Below are 17,437 nucleotides of genomic sequence, written 5' to 3'. Positions count from 1 at the left end.
GTTCCCGATTAACATAGACATATTCTTATCTCAAAAATCCTTTCGGGCTCCACCCCAGTGGCTCTGTAGTTTCTCATTTTAACCTTATGAGTATTCATATTTAAAGGGAATTAAATAATTTAGTAAGCTGTTTCAACTAAACAAGTTGGTTCTATGATATGCAGAATCATTAAAGGTTTTAAGATTTACCAACAGGGTGCAGCACTATATTTTTTTGCATTTATGAAAACAGCTAATTTTAACTAATAGTCCAGGAGCTGAGGGGGTTTGAGCATGCATGAAAGTAGTACGCAATGTTATTGCTGATTATTGTAATATGGACTGTTGTGATCAAAATTACGTATGTCGCCTATTTCAAAAGTGGTCGATAAGGTGGGGGGGAGGGGGCAAACATGGCGGTTTGCGCTATGCATTAAAACGCTGATATTTCGAAAACGGTAAAAGATAGAACATCGGTTAAAACGTCGTTATAATTCCAAAAATGTGGACTACAATAATGGTTATTGAGTCCGAGGACGTACCTCTATAAATAAACAAGTTATTGTATAAAATATGTAAAAATGGACTTTTCGTGTAGTTTTTTTTACCGAAAGTAGAATTAATTTATGAGTGTCGCAAAGAAGTAATATCAAATATCTTTGTTGATAGTTGTAATATGGACTGTGGTGATAAAAAATACACATGTCGCCTACTTTTCAGGTGGTCGAGAACTTGGGGGGAGGGGGGTAAAGATGGCGGAACGCGCTATGCATTGAAACGACTGTTCAAAAAACCAATCAATATTTTAAACCAATCATTATTTTAAAATATTGAAAATTAATTTGCGGTTCTTTCATAGATTTTTTAAGTATATTGTCTGTAAAACAATGTAAATCTTTGAGTCAAAACTCAATCATTACAATTTCAATATTTTTTCTTCGTGAACATTAATTACAGTTTGAACCTTGACCTTTCCGTGGGAAAAATATTGTAAAGTTTATTAATCTTTATTCCACTGTCTGGGAAGTAAGAGCGAGAGTGGGAGAAAGATAAGATAACAATGATAAATCACCCCAGCTACTGGGGATGAAGGACAGTGAGATATTACCACAACGCATTCTACCCTTACTGTGAAAATCCGGGGAAATTACTAACTATTAGGTGGCGCTTCATTTATCTTACCCATGCACCTTCGACTTGTGTAGCCATTTATACACTGTTTATATTCACAGGGTGGTAAGTATCTGTGTATTCCAAATATGCTATTTCTGTGTAAAGATAGTGATCATTAATTCAAGTGGCACGACCAACCAGGCATTTAATAATCATTTCAGTCTGACATTTGGTAAAGTAGTGTTACCTATTGTTAGCATTATCATATCTCAGGAAGTAAACTGTGGTATACAACCTTACTTAAAATAAATTGGTTTTGCCCTAAAGATAACAATAAAAACATATTCAAGTCTTAATATATCCTAAAAAATTAAAAAATACAACACTGCCTGTTTGGAAGTAAAAATGCTTGGAAATACTAAGATACCTGGGAACTTTTTTTATATCTCACTTTCACATCCTAGTGCGCTAGACTCTGCCCGGAACTGTTTTACACATTACTTTAGGCTAGTACTAGATGACCGTGGCATTACCATAAAAAAGATCTCTATTAATGATTGGTGGGATTTGAACCCATGACCTCAGGCTCTGAATCCCCGCACTCTACCACTAGACCTCACTCCCCCGAGGTACTTAGGACAATAGCGCTGGTCTAGAGATAGAAAACGGAGCTTCTTTCCCGAAGGCCCGGTTAAAATTCAGTAAATCACCAAAATTCTTTGGTCATCTTCTTTGGACAACAATGTGCAATGCCCTACATCTGATGGGTTGGAATACCTAATTGGCTGCAGGGTGTCTTCAGGAAACTAACGAAGGATGGGTCAATCAGACGTGGAGTGCCTCAAAGACTTTCCTAAAAGCACTATTATTTTCAATTGTATTTTTAGAAATACTAAAAGTATCCTTTTGAACTAAAGAAAATTGTATAAAGTCAAAATCTAATTAGTGAAAAATTAAATGTTGCATTTGAGTTAATTAGCTTATGTAATAAATGTGTAATACGGACCAAAAGTGATATATCACAATTATGTAATTGAGAAATGTAAAAACTAATTTTAGTAGTCAAACACGTATCAAACCTGTGGCTTTAGGATCCCATAAATAAAAATATTCTTCAAAATGTTGAAACATGTTTATACACATTATAAAATATAACTATATACATAACATGAGAAATGTACATTATATACACAAACGGTACAAATTACACGGAGTACATATTTGAACGCTTCTTTGGTTGTCATTGTATAAATCACCAAAATCATGTTTACAATGTAGCTGTAACATGTTAAGCCCACAAATAAGCAATGTTGCGATATTGGCTATTATTATCGTAATGATTTTTTCAAATAATATTGGTACGGTTGAGGTATAACTCATTTGTGTAGTATTGATTTTTTGAAGAAAAGTTTAATTTACTTTTTCACTCCAGTATATTTACATTTTAAACTACGAGTGGTAATGGACTTGAGACTGAAAAGGAGTTAAAAAGCCACAATTTTGTCTAGAGTATTTTGAAACTAATAAACATATCTTGGCCTAAAAAAATAATCGTAAAATTATACACAAACACATAGACTTAGTGGTAGTAAAAAACATGCATGTTTAGAAAGTAACAAATGCACACTCAATATTACATGAAGATACATGAATACGAATTCCATACGGTTTTACAAAATTCAAACGTTTTCAAGTTCAAGGACTCTTTATTTATATGATTACGTAAGATTTGATAGTTAAATTTTCTAAGTTTTGTTAAAATCACTTGACCAAGAAGTCAGAAACATTTCAAAATGTTGATGTGATGTCTATGTATACTTTTTTAAAGTAATGCTGTAATAGCAATCATTGTTTACTAAATGTAACATGTTAATAATTTAGATGAGAATTAACGCAGCATTCTAAATCATATACGTACAATAAACAATTTCACGTTAAAAGCATTACAAAATATTGAAGTATATCTCTGATCTTATATCACCTTACAGTGCAACGGTATTTGATTATTTGGCTTAAAAATTGTTTTAAAATGTTACAGAAAAAAATATATTAACAGGTTTAGTAATCACAATGAACTGTTTTTTTCTGTCAACTTTATGTCATGGTTTGGTTTTAAGATGGACAGCAGTGCTGTGGTTAGCATAAGTTCTGGCGTCCGCCGCTTGGAGTGTCGTGTTACGGCGCATGCTAACCGCAGCACTGCTGTCGGTCTATGGTTTTAGTCACCAAATAGATTACATTTTATGTTTTTAGAACTTCACAGCTAGATCACAGCATGTTGATGAGACTCGCTAAGTTGATGAGTCACAGAAAATCTGTGACATTCCATCAAACGTATCACAGTGAAATAATACGACATGTTGGCAACAATCAACAATCAAAACACGTGTATAACGACACAACCGTTGGTGCTTTTGTAAACATTACTGTTGTGGGCAAAATTAATACTGATTACACAAAATTGCATTGTGATACTCTCAATTGTAATACTGAAATAAATAAAACTATTTGTCTCTATTCGCCTCTCATGATTCTGTTTCAATGGTTGTGAAACTTGATATTTTGTTAAGTTATATTGTATTGACTGAGAAATTATAATTCTTGCACAAGTAATTGTTTTTTGCACATTAAAGGTTGATACAATGAAGGTAATAGTGCTGATAAACAGTATCATTCCAACATGGAATCTAAAAAAAAAATTGTTTAAAGAAGTGGACAAACATTACATGAACAACTATATGGGAAAAAAGTATTCACAAATGTATAAAAATATATGAGAATTTTAGTAAAAATATTTGAGGTACATATCATCTAGATTTCTTGAAACATGAAATACTGAAAAAATGGCTTCATTAATTAAATTTAAACTAATGAATTCGTGGTTCTTAAAAATATCTAGATTACTTTTATGTACAATAAAATGCCTGACATTATCTATTTAAATTAACAATGACTTTGAGCTTTGAGCAGATTAAATTATTGGATTTAACAATGGTTTATGATGGACATTAAATGCAGCCAACATCGACACATAAAATATATTTAGAAGCTTGTCACTAGTCAAAGTAGTTGATCGCATTTTAAAAATTCCAAGTTTTCTCCGTAACAACAGGATGTCCTTTGAACAATTAACTTTCATGACCTTTGTTGTATTATTGTAAAGAAACTGTTCTAAAAATTGCAATACTGCTTTCTAAGTTTAAAAATTATATTGAAACATTAAAATCCTTTTTCTATGCATTCAAGTCCGTTAAATTCTGTCTTCAGGTGGTGACGCTACAACGCTACGTCAGCACTGCAGCACCACTTATGTTGACGCTGGAGAGCCGATACGCTACAGTTGTTCGCCGTACAACAGTCTGAGGTGACGCTACAACACTACGTTAGCACTGCAGATGTTGAGGGCCTGTGCATGGTAAGGGCGCAGATGGCGAGGGCATGTTGACGCTAGAGGGCCGAGACGCTACAGTTGTTCGCCGTACAACAGTCTGACCTCAGGTGGTGCCGCTACAACGCTACGTCAGCACTGCAGCACCGCTTATGTTGACGCTAGAGAGCCGAGACGCTACAGTTGTTCGCCGTACAACAGTCTGTCCTCAGGTGGTGCCACTACAACGCCACGTCAGCACTGCAGCACCGCTTATGTTGACGCTAGAGAGCCGAGACGCTACAGTTGTTCGCCATACAACAGTCTGTCCTCAGGTGGTGCCACTACAACGCTACGTCAGCACTGCAGCACCGCTTATGTTGACGCTAGAGGGCCGATACGCCACAGTTGTGCGCCGTACAACAGTCTGTCCTCAGGTGGTGCCGCTACAACGCCACGTCAGCACTGCAGCACCGCTTATGTTGACGCTAGAGAGCCGAGACGCTACAGTTGTTCGCCATACAACAGTCTGTCCTCAGGTGGTGCCACTACAACGCTACGTCAGCACTGCAGCACCGCTTATGTTGACGCTAGAGGGCCGATACGCCACAGTTGTGCGCCGTACAACAGTCTGACCTCAGGTGGTGCCGCTACAACGCCACGTCAGCACTGCAGCACCGCTTATGTTGACGCTAGTGGGCCGAGACGCTACAGTTGTTCGCCATACAACAGTCTGACCTCAGGTGGTGCTGCTACAGCGCCACGTCAGCACTGCAGCACCGCTTATGTTGACGCTAGAGAGCCGATACGCCACAGTTGTGCGCCGTACAACAGTCTGACCTCAGGTGGTGCCGCTACAACGCCACGTCAGCACTGCAGCACCGCTTATGTTGACGCTAGTGGGCCGAGACGCTACAGTTGTTCGCCATACAACAGTCTGTCCTCAGGTGGTGCCACTACAACGCTACGTCAGCACTGCAGCACCGCTTATGTTGACGCTAGAGGGCCGAGACGCTAGAGAGCCGAGACGCTACAGTTGTTCGCCGTACAACAGTCTGTCCTCAGGTGGTGCCACTACAACGCCACGTCAGCACTGCAGCACCGCTTATGTTGACGCTAGAGAGCCGAGACGCTACAGTTGTTCGCCATACAACAGTCTGTCCTCAGGTGGTGCCACTACAACGCTACGTCAGCACTGCAGCACCGCTTATGTTGACGCTAGAGAGCCGATACGCCACAGTTGTTCGCCGTACAACAGTCTGACCTCAGGTGGTGCCGCTACAACGCCACGTCAGCACTGCAGCACCGCTTATGTTGACGCTAGAGGGCTGAGACGCTACAGTTGTTCGCCATACAACAGTCTGTCCTCAGGTGGTGCCACTACAACGCTACGTCAGCACTGCAGCACCGCTTATGTTGACGCTAGAGAGCTGAGACGCTACAGTTGTTCGCCGTACAACAGTCTGTCCTCAGGTGGTGCCGCTACAACGCTACGTCAGCACTGCAGCACCGCTTATGTTGACGCTAGAGAGCTGAGACGCAACAGTTGTTCGCCGTACAACAGTCTGTCCTCAGGTGGTGCCGCTACAACGCCACGTCAGCACTGCAGCACCGCTTATGTTGACGCTAGAGGGCCGAGACGCTACAGTTGTTCGCCGTACAACAGTCTGTCCGCAGGTGGTGCCGCTACAACGCCACGTCAGCACTGCAGCACCGCTTATGTTGACGCTAGAGGGCTGAGACGCTACAGTTGTTCGCCGTACAACAGTCTGTCCTCAGGTGGTGCTGCTACAACGCCACGTCAGCACTGCAGCACCGCCTATGTTGACGCTAGAGAGCCGAGACGCTACAGTTGTTCGCCGTACAACAGTCTGTCCTTAGGTGGTGGGTCTTCTCTGATCCCAGAAGCACGCAGCTGGTTTCGTCTCTCAGTGTTCCGACGCGACTTAATCGAGTGACCACTGAGTTGGCAGTCTGCTGTGTGGATCCATCTCTGAAACAGAGGCACTTCTGTTGATATCGTCCATTAAATGTCTACTGCAAATTACAACGTTACAACGTACATGAGATATAAGCCAATCCAGACCAACCCTCTTCTTGCCACTATCTAACTTTAATCTGTGTAAGACAACAATATATATTAATGATTATTTAGTAGCGCAATGACACATGATATCTGGGTTCAGAAACGATCTCACTTGGAATTGAACCAGCGACCTTCAGGTCTAAAGGCGAGTACTGCAACTATTTGGCTTCCCAGACAATTATTTTCAGGTTACTTACATTGTATTTAGTTTTTAGTCGAGACTGGTCAGATCTGGTAATTTCTACTAAGATCAGGATCTAGATTAATCAAATATCATTCGTTTCCGCAAATTTCCCTTAGCTAAGTAGAAGCTGTTTACGCTTACAAAGTCGTGTGGGCTGTCACAACTCGTTAGAAACACCATAATGTCACCTTTAGTACTCGTAAATTTCACAACACTTTCTGCGTAACGTAAATATGTACAATATTCTCAACATTGATCGTATTGTGTATATTTTATGCCTGACTACCTACATCTTAATCCTGCAAGTGTGTACTACACATGCTTTGTGCTGCATCACTGCACCAACAAATCATTTTATTACAAATAATTTGTTATTTGACATTGACAAACAAATCGTTACTAAACATTCATTGAACTGTGAATTTACAAGTTCTAAACCCCACCAATGAATCTCTTCAGACTTATCGCTGCTACACGTGAGCCCTACCTTGGCAAGAGGTACCGAGCCATGCAGAGGGTGATGTTCCACACAGATAGCTAGGGCGAAGGGTCTGAGACCATCCTAGGCTCTCCAGGAGGCCGTCGTTATGTACCTTGGAGAGAGAAGAGGAAACAGGCAGAACAGTCAATGACGTGCAGACAAGCAACACAGAACAAAAGGTGAGGCAAGACGTTAGTAAAACAGTGGGGAAAGAAACAGAAATCCAGACGAAAAGAAAACAGAAAGTAAAAACCGATAGTTTCGGTGAGCTGTTGTAAATAATCTTATGGCATAAGCTATTTGAAGTAGTATACATTTAGTTTAAGAAGTATATTTCTATTAATTTTATAACAAAATGCACTAAAATATAATGGTATCTATAATTGTCACATATTTGCTGTCCACATATAATTACTGAGGTCGACGACCTCAAGTATGTTGGACGCGTAATTATTGAATAATTGGTTATGAGTAATTAAACAAAAATTCCCATCAAGCATAGAAATCTTCCTGTTTTTAAACTTGTTTACAGAAATATCTTACAAAAACATATTTAGATACTAAAAGTGGTGGAATAAAAAACACAATGTAAATATATTAAACACTTAAGGCTCATTAAATAACAAATATAACCAACAATTTGAATGTTTTACAAGTGTTTTAAGTAAAAAATCAAAATCAAAATTATGATTTAATTCGGAACCATTGTAATTTACAGATTTCCTAGTAATTCATCAGAATTAAATATTACTGGTATCGTTCCTTTTTATTTAATAAAAATCTACATTCTAGACCTTATCGTGATGCTTACCAAAAATAACTGTGTAGACATTTAATTTGTGCTCGTAATTTATAAAATAATTTGATTTCGTTTTACTTAATATTGTACTCAAGTACATACAATAAAAAATATGTGCGATTTCATTTGAACAGAAATATGGAAACACTCTATCAGACAAAGGAATAAGATATAAAATAATTAGATCAAACACACTTAAACGTATATTGTTCAAGTGTTAGAATTCACACTACTACCATGCTGACTACTTTCATAAAACTATTCAAAGAGAACAAGGAAAACAGAGTTGTGCAACAAGTTGCAAAAGGAAAAGCTTTCAATCTCACAAAATATTACTGATAAATTAGATGCTTGCTATATCTAATTGTGCTTGAACTAACTAAACTAATGTAAGGCTAATATTGTTGATTCAGTAACTAAAGAATCACCATGCTAAGGGTATACTAGCCAGTCTCAATATATGCATCTCATACCTATAGCTTCCCTGCTTCTTTCTTTTGGGTCGCCAGAGATGGAACGCGCCATATATCACTGGGTTGACGAGGCTGTTGGACATTCCGAAAAAGAATATCAACTTCTGCAGCCCGTCGCTGAGCTGAAGCAAAACAAAATAGTCCATTTAATACAGTGAATCAAGGCAACAAAGAATTGGGTAAAACAATTGAACAGAGTCTTGACAATTCTCTCAATATCAACTTCATTCTTCTCGGATTGTAAAGATGGGCATAATAACCCTCATGATACATTTACATTTAGAATGTTTTTATCGTTGATGATAGTGAGTTGTCATTTTCAAAGTAATTTGAAAATTTAATTTTGATTTGTGTTTTAACTGTTTAGTAAAAGAACGAGTTTTGGGACACATTTCGGGATCTGATATCTAACCTCGGTTCACCTGTTTGGTTTTTTCTATGTGTGCTATTATTGTAATTTTGTAGGTTCCTTCCACATTGAAGACGGGATTAGACTCTGGTTTTCGAAACATCTTCATAATTGTGTTGCATTCTTAGAAGAGAAAAAAATATTAATACAATATATTAATATGCCATATTACCGTATTTATTACATTTTTATATACGTATAAATTGTAAACAATTCCAATTATTTCTTGAAAATTTGTAAATGTATCTTTTACAATTTTTTTTTACTGTTAAGTGGAATTTTAGAAAAAAAAATACTATTACTACATATACACTGAAAAAAAACTTTTGAAAGTAAGAAATATCGAAAATTCATATGTTTATGTATTGAAAACTAGTGGTTCTACTAAAATGATAAATTAAATCATAAGCCAGATAATAATTGAAAAAAAAATCATTATTTAATTATTTTTTAACCTTTTAAAACAACGTTTCTGACTGCACGTTCCAGGTTTGCTTGTTTTGACTATGTGGGCCAGGAACAAACAACACAAAAGTTTGCTCTGATTCCCAATAGGTTTGGATTGTGGAACAGTAAGGTATTTATCTCTCACACTGGCAATAACTTTCAACTATTCTTTTGGCTTGCACATTTCTGTCTGTAAAGTTATATGTTTACGCATTGGTATTCATAATTTCATTTAACATTCAACTTTGGTCATCACTCAATGATTTCAATGTTACTTTAACTTTTGGAATTGTTTGCTGCTTGAATGCTTGAAACACGCCCTCTTCAGAACTGTGTTGTAAAGTTACTACAGTAGTTAAAAACTGCATTGTTGATCATTCAGAAGTTGATACATTAACAAGCTCTGTGTTATGGCAGAATATAATTTTCAAATGCCTTGTATATTTATGATAAGGCCTGTAAGGTCAAAATAATTTAATTTTATAGATGTGGTTACAGCAAACGGCTTAATGGATACAGCTTGTGTATTATACATTTAACATTTTAAGTAAATAAGCAAACAGCTGATTTACGGCCCTATGACCGCAATAACCTGCTCAGTCCCCAAATGACGATGACAGCTGGCATCAACAGCAATACACAGCTTTCAGCACCCAATTAACGTTTCTAAAACGGCTAAAAACATCTTATACACAAAAGTATATTATTTATTGAAATAATGAACTAAACAATGAAGATTCTCAATTGGAGCTAGTTTATTCTATGGCCTGAGGTGTGTCAAAATGGTGTTTAGTCAAAGCCTGCAACTCCCTGCTTGTTACCATCGCTTCACGGCACACTACCGACTAGGGGACTAGGTTTCGATCCTGAGATAAGTCAGCAGGAAACTCAGCCTAGTTGTGAGTAGACGTGTATTAAGAAGCAAAATGATTCAAGTAGTTTGAGTTAATTAATGACGCTGGCTAAATGATCAGCTGATCAGTTAGTAGTAAAGCTATTACGTCATTCTTTTATCAATCATTCACTCGTCTCCACTTTCAAATAAACACCCTGGTGTACTTGTACGTATAGATCAAATATAAAATAAGCCTACTGTCATTTTTAGCAGCTTACTCAGCAAATTAGTTCAGATTCGTAAGCTTACATGTTTGTCAGGGTTGAGGAACATGAAGATGATCATCATGCTGTAGTACGGCGTCCACCAGACTATGAAGGCCGCCACTATCACCACACTGATACGAAAGGACTTGACCTTTGCCCTGTGTATCAGACGACGTCTGTTGATGTCGTACTTGCGAGAAGCGTCCTCCGCCGCCTCCTGCTGGAACGCCTTGTCGCTCTCTGGTGAACAAACAGTTTAAATTGTAAGTGCATTGATTGATATGAACATAAAATAGCGTATTAAAACATAGAATGCAATTATTCCAAATCGTGGATTTATAGTGGGAAAGAGTTGATATAAGTTCCTTCGTTGTTATTGGGAGTTTTAAATTGAATGGGATGTCAAATGACGTTTTGAACATATGTATGTTCTATACTCCGTAAACAAAATTAAGGTGGTTTGAGGGGAAGGGATTCCATCACTTGTGGCAGAATCCCGAATTCCTTCCTCTTACCACGTAAGCTTTGTGAACGAACTATATGAAGAAACATACACAAACTAAACTAAAACCCTCATTACCACTTAATAGAACTTAATTTCACTCAATAGGCCAGTGGCGAAAGTTATATTAATATTCAATTTTAAACCACAGAAAAACATTAAAGCTGACAAGGGGAATAAGGTTAGAGAATATCAGGTAAAGAGGTAGGGACAAAGCTAGTGACATCTTTAATTTATTACAACTAAAATCAACAGCCTCTGGTTACTTAAAAGTAAAAATATCATGTTTTATTAAAATAAAATGAACAAGTGTGTTATCACATATATATCGATCGGATATTTTTCGTTTGATAATAAACGCTTCGAGAGCAAATTGACAAAGACATTTAATTTGGAAGGAAATCTCTCAGAATTGTCGTTGGATAAAAGAAGAAGAAAACACAGAGCAGAAAGACTCGAACTGAGGGCTTGAAGTGGACCAAAGGCGAAATGTACAAAGGTATAATGGGGAGGTCAGATGCACCTGTATTCAGAAGTGATAATGGTCTCAGACCCGAATATCCTTACAAGGCTGCTTCGCCTTTCTTTAAATAAATAAATGTGATAAAAATATTTCTACAGAAAACACTCAAAACTATTTTATCAAAGGTTACAGCTTACAAGACAAGGTAATTCATGGTAAAGCAATTGGGAAAGTTTGTGATTGATTGAACAACAAATCTTGATGAACGGTAAACCCTTACTTCAGTAGTTCCATTTTACATTATAAGTATTTTTATTGATAAGATAACACTATGGTAACATTGTTTTGATCTTAAAATACTTTTATGGCATTTCAAAACTGACCCCAACTGTCCTTGATCATTTGATTTTGATAAACAGATAAAGACTAACGAATATCTTAGTAGTAACACTTCACAAAACATACACAATAATCAAATCAAATCAAATCAATACACTCCTGTAAACTCATCTCATTCATATTTTGGTCAAAATACACTTTATATAGCTGCGTACTTGGATAGTGATTTGGTGATTTACAGTAGGCTAGTATTGTAAAGTTCTAGTTCCAAAGAACAGTTTTGAAATAAGATAAGAATATAATTGTTCGACTCTGACACACCAAGTACGTACAGTATTTTTAAGCAAACGTTCTTAACAAAATGTGTGAAGGTATAGTGTTTAATATTTTAATACTTTATTCCGAAATGGCGACCATACGAACTCTGGTGTAGGATGAGTGGCACAATCTTGTAGTCTTGTCAGTGACTAAGGCCAACATATTCCTTACACACAACTATTAATTAATAGCCCATACAGCCATTGGCAACTAAGGGATCTACAGTTTATAGTGGGATCCGAACAACATTTTGGCCTTGTAATTTACGAATTCGGGTGATTATCAGGATAGTACTGCGGATAGTCGTAGTACTCACTAGTGCGGACGTTAATCCACACCAGGGAGTATCGCATCTACAGTGCATGCCTATAAATATTCAAATAGATGACGATAGTTATGTTTCGGACAAAGATCACCTTGCCCAGAATTATTTATTTAATGCCCAATAATCAAGTAAAGCAAGGTCTAGTTTCCTAAACTATCTAGGCCACAACTATCTAGGCCACAACTATCTAAAAGCCACTGACTCTTTTCAGGATACAAACCGGTGACGTCATAAAGTATAAGACCACTTTAACCACTCATCTACTCAGCTACACGAAATATTCAATGACTCACGTGATATTGTGATGATGGTGGAGACGTAGGTAGATATAAGGATGATGAGAGGCACGATGAACATGCACATGAAGCTGAACGTGGTGTACAGCTGTTCCTGCCAGCGCTCCGTGTAGAACCCGTATGTGACGCATTGGTAGAACTCTTCGTAGAAGGGTCCTCGGACCACGTGGAAAATCGCCATCTAAACACATGTGTTAGAGTACTCTTGCAATTGTGTGTTTACAAATACTGCAACGACAAATACTGTACTTTTAAATTCAATACTACATTTCCAAGAGTAAGAATCATTGTTTTATGGGGGCCCATCTTAATAGTCGTCTTCCGTTGAAATTGGCAAGTTACTAATGATTATCATAAATATATACTTCATGTTTTGGAATTCACCACTAAAAAAAAAATTTAGAAGTTTTACAATTAAAATATAGTGAAAATATAGTGTACTTAACCACTTGGCAAACAAAATGTTGTCCAATGTCTCAGAATAATACCCCCGCCCCAGCAAACCTGCAGACTAAGCGAATTTACATTTACCCGGCTGAATTTCTACTAAAATATTCCCTAAAAATTGTCAGATTTATTTCCTATTTAAATAAAATTAATTTTAGTGAGTACTTAGGTCTGCTGCTACAGGAAAGATATTGAGGTGTGTTTTTTTTGTTGAAATGTTGATGGCTTAGTACGAAATAAACAAAATTGCCAAATTTGATTAAAATACATCCATAAACAAGCAGTCTGCAACAGTTTTTTTATTCTCTATAAGAATAACATGGGAATTTTAAATTTACAATTTTTTAACTATCTCCGTAACCGTTGGGCATACAACAATGCTTCAATATCCAAAATTATTTCTTTTTTAAGCTCTACAACATGGGTTGAAGAAAAATTACAAAATTTTATGTTTTTAGGGTGAAAATGGGAAAAAATCAATGTTTACCCCATAAAACCCCATAAATCCCCGTTCCCATAGTCTGATTATGCTGGTTCGTGAACTCGTTAAAATAAACGTAGGTTTACACGTTTTTACAAAATTTAATCGAAATAAGATTTTTTTACTCAAATCATCGTGCTAACGGATACACACATACATATGAATTCAATCGGATAGTGTTTTTGGCCTATGAGGACATAAAGACGAATAAAGTAAATTGGTACCGGGTCTAGGTCTTACCATGAGAACTACGGTAATAGCTTATTCCCTATATGGGAAATTCGCTAAAAAGCAATATTTTCTTACTAATGCACCAAAAGGTCGGTTGGAAGCTTTAAATAATTAGGGTTTCAAGTTGCATTCAAGTTGACATGAATAATGTTAATGTTTGCAAAGTTTATAAGCTAATAATAATTCAATGGCATTTTAGTATTTTTTGTTAAGCAAACATTTATAGCTTTTTAAAACTAAATATGCATTGAAAACAGTGTTTTAATCTTTGGCCACTCTCTAGTAAATAATTGCTTGTTAGACGAGTCAATTATTTACAAAAAGGTTCTATAAAAAATCACTAAGCGATTATAAACACAAAGCTGATTACTGAGGTTAACATAGCAATTAAATATAGTTCCTTTATAATCCTTTACTGCTTCATCTATAACTCTACTTGATAATTTCACATAAATTGTTTTTACATAAGCTTAAAAACAAATTTACATGGTGTAATCGTGATGTACTAGAGCTGGACCCTTACTGTGGCTATTACAGGACTGTATCCTATCCAGAAAAAAAAATAAAATAAAATAAAAAATAAGCAGGTAATGACGTTTCTTTAGGGTTAGTAAATGAAATACAAATTTTATCCGAGTATATATTTAGGGATAAGAAAGAAGGCACCTTATTTCACCTCATTTTATACATATTATTGCAGCTTTGATTATATCGTTAAATTCGACCGACATACTATATTTTGCAATGTGAAAAATATCGTAAGCTAAATTAAACTTAAATAAATGTTTTTGACAGAACGAAAATGATACATAAGTAACTTCGTAGACAGTAATCATGCGCTTTCTAATTACCATTGCTGTTATAGTATTAATTAATGACTTCTTCTCATCTTTTGACTTAAATTTGTTAACTTAGTTAACTAAAATGAATATAAATGGCAAGCTTAGTGTTGCGTGGTGAGAGGTAATTAGTTATAGTTTGGCCAATTATAATGAAGCAGAAACTGTAATTTATGGTTTCGTTGGTTAACAAAGGGATTATCGGGATTAGCAATTATTAGCAAATACACACTGTGCTTTTGGCATGGAAATTGAACATGTATGCAGGTTGACAAATTCACCATTTTCTAATTTCAAACTAAAAAAATTATTGTACAACAATGATGCTTAAACCACAATGTAATTTTCAAACTAATGCAAAGCTAATTTTTATCATAGAAATATTAGTCATTCTATCGTGTTCATGTTAAAGCTACGTTTTGTTAATTGAAGTTATCACATAGACATTAACATCGGTTTAGCTGACTTTAATGGTATGAGCATTTTATTACCTTTTCACGAAAGCCTAAACTAAGTTTACTATCCGGAAGCACGAGTTGTGTATTGGTATTGATATTCCCTGCTGAAAGTACAAAACTTCTCATCTTATCGTGATTTCTAAATCCTGTTTGTCTGAGCTTGATGTCTGCCTGTCTACGATTAAGTATGAACATTTTATTTTATTTAATGAAGGCTTTTACTTTCTACAATTTTAGAGTAAGTTTACAGCTTTACAGATATACTATTTGGTTGTAAGAAATCATTAGCAATTATTATAAATAAATAGCACCAAATTTATAGACTTATTCAATCGTAATAATTTATTTGATTCTAATAAAATAACATGAAGCAAATCCTTGTTTTGAAAGTAATTGTTGGTGATGTTGAGTTAATGTTGTCCCGTGTAGGTGTTGTCCATTACGATTGTCATCTTGTTTCGGATTGGTCGGCCATGATGCTTCAGTCTCATTGGTGGAGTCATTGCGATCCGTGCGATTAGTGTTCCATTAAGTTAGCCATTTACCCACATTTTATATGGACTATAGTGTTTTGGCTTTTTACCTATCAAAGATGCTAGGGATGAGCTGGAACAGTACAATAATAAACTGTACTGATACATATTAGTGACTAAACCAATGCGTAAAATACCTTGGATTAGGGGTGTGTCACGCTACCGACTGAGTCACCAAATCGCCACAATTCAAATGTGTGAAACATAAGGGTAGGATTAAGAAAGAAAGCGACTAGCGGCAAAACAAACCCATTTTGAAGAAATCTAAACACGCTTACCTGAGGTAAACTAAGCAGAGCAGCCAAGCCCCAGGCGCACGCTACGAGTCTGTTGCATCTCTTGGCCGTGCTGAGTGACTTGATGGGATATCTGACAGCGAGGAACCTATCCACGCCGATCAGCACCAACACGAAGGTGCTGAGGTAGAGGCTGAACATCTCCAGGAACTTGAACAGCTTGCAGGCGAGGTTGCCGTAGAGCCAGGCCACGGTGTAGCTCCACAGGGCCTCGCCAGCGATGCAGAACACGGTGACCAGCAGGTCGGCCACAGAGAGGTGCAGGATCAGCGAGTACATGGCGGACTGCTGGCGATGCCGACGGGAGTGTCTGGGCAACAAACAAAAACTATTACTTGTGCAAGAGCCCAAAGTATGGAACTGTAGATGGCCGCACGAAGCTTAAATTTCGAGAGCGACAATTACTGTTTGTGCTCAATACACAAGGGTTTCCTACTACTAACTCATCATAGAGTACAGTTTTGGTTGTATATAATGTCATTTAGGCTATATTTGCTTTGCTGGTTACGTCAATTGCTTACCAGATGAAATCAGCTGATTTAGCGAGCAGGTAGCGAGATTGAATAAAGCGGAAATGAGCTATTTTGCAGGTGTGGCAATGTGATCATTTTCATGCAGTAGTAGGAAATAGCTATTTGTGTATTAAGAGCGCAAAGTACGTCATTGCCGATCGAGAACTGTTTATGGCCGCACGAAGCTTTCTTTACATGAGTGCGGCCATACATTTTGAGAGCGAAAACTGTTTGTGCTCGTAATACACACACTATTTTTCCTACGACAATAATGAATTTACCATAACACACAGATTGACTTTTTAGTTTGTAAATTAAATGTCATTTGGGTTATGTTGGCTTTTGCCAAGTTATGTTATTTCTTGCCGTAAGTTAGTGTTTTATAGAAACGCCAACAGAGAAATCACCTAATTTAGTGAACGAAAAGGAATAAAGCAGAAATCAGCTATTTTGAGTACTGTTTACAGGTGTAGCAATGTGATAATTTCCATGCAGTGGTACAAAATAGTATATTACGTTACTAGTCCTGAAAATAAGGGTTTACCGGACGAGTGTGGTCGTTCCAGTGCGAGACGAAGTCGAGTACGGGATTACCATACGAGTACGGTACACACATTTTGGACGAGTTACGTACGATAGTTTACGCTATACTAACAAATCTGTACAGATCCTTATATATTTCCACCAACTAAAGGACTAAAAATCACTAGTCATTTAGGTTTTTGTTTATAACCATTTATTGCCACGCAAATACAGTATAATCAGCTGATTGGTGTCCGGTAAAACTCATTGCAGAACAGTATTACGCAATGAAACCCCATTTGAATAAGCTGGCGGCAAACAGCTGTTTTCTGGACTAAATCCTTGCGTGGGAAGTTCGTCAAAATAATGTAGTGTGGCGTAAAAGTAATATCTTATTATCGATGTACGTTTCCGTATATACACTTAGTAGATATTT

At 36.8% G+C, this 17,437-nt stretch overlaps 1 protein-coding gene across 4 annotated transcripts in view; it reads right to left on the bottom strand.

The window, feature by feature from the left end:
• Positions 1–3,816: 3,816 nt before the first annotated feature.
• The window catches only part of LOC129002853 (gonadotropin-releasing hormone receptor), a 125,656-nt gene continuing 112,035 nt past the window's right edge, over positions 3,817–17,437 (bottom strand). For 2 of the 4 annotated variants that reach the window (XM_054430947.1, XM_054430946.1), the window contains 5 exons: positions 15,950–16,295; positions 12,680–12,863; positions 10,483–10,679; positions 8,483–8,604; positions 3,817–6,452 (listed from right to left, as the gene is read on the bottom strand). In XM_054430947.1, the coding sequence (XP_054286922.1) occupies positions 6,290–6,452; positions 8,483–8,604; positions 10,483–10,679; positions 12,680–12,863; positions 15,950–16,295 (1,012 nt within the window). In that variant the 3' untranslated portion in view covers positions 3,817–6,289. Of the gene's footprint in view, positions 6,453–7,216; positions 7,323–8,482; positions 8,605–10,482; positions 10,680–12,679; positions 12,864–15,949; positions 16,296–17,437 lie in introns of all 4 variants that reach the window. The other 2 variants (XR_008491600.1, XM_054430949.1) reach the window with 2 other exon arrangements.

Source organism: Macrosteles quadrilineatus, unplaced genomic scaffold (assembly GCF_028750875.1).
Source record: "Macrosteles quadrilineatus isolate MER2022 unplaced genomic scaffold, UCM_ALF_1.0 Scaffold_9__3_contigs__length_116548681, whole genome shotgun sequence".
Taxonomy (NCBI): domain Eukaryota; kingdom Metazoa; phylum Arthropoda; class Insecta; order Hemiptera; family Cicadellidae; genus Macrosteles; species Macrosteles quadrilineatus.
Note: the sequence above shows the minus strand (reverse complement) of the source record. Positions and strands in the feature narration are given on the sequence as shown.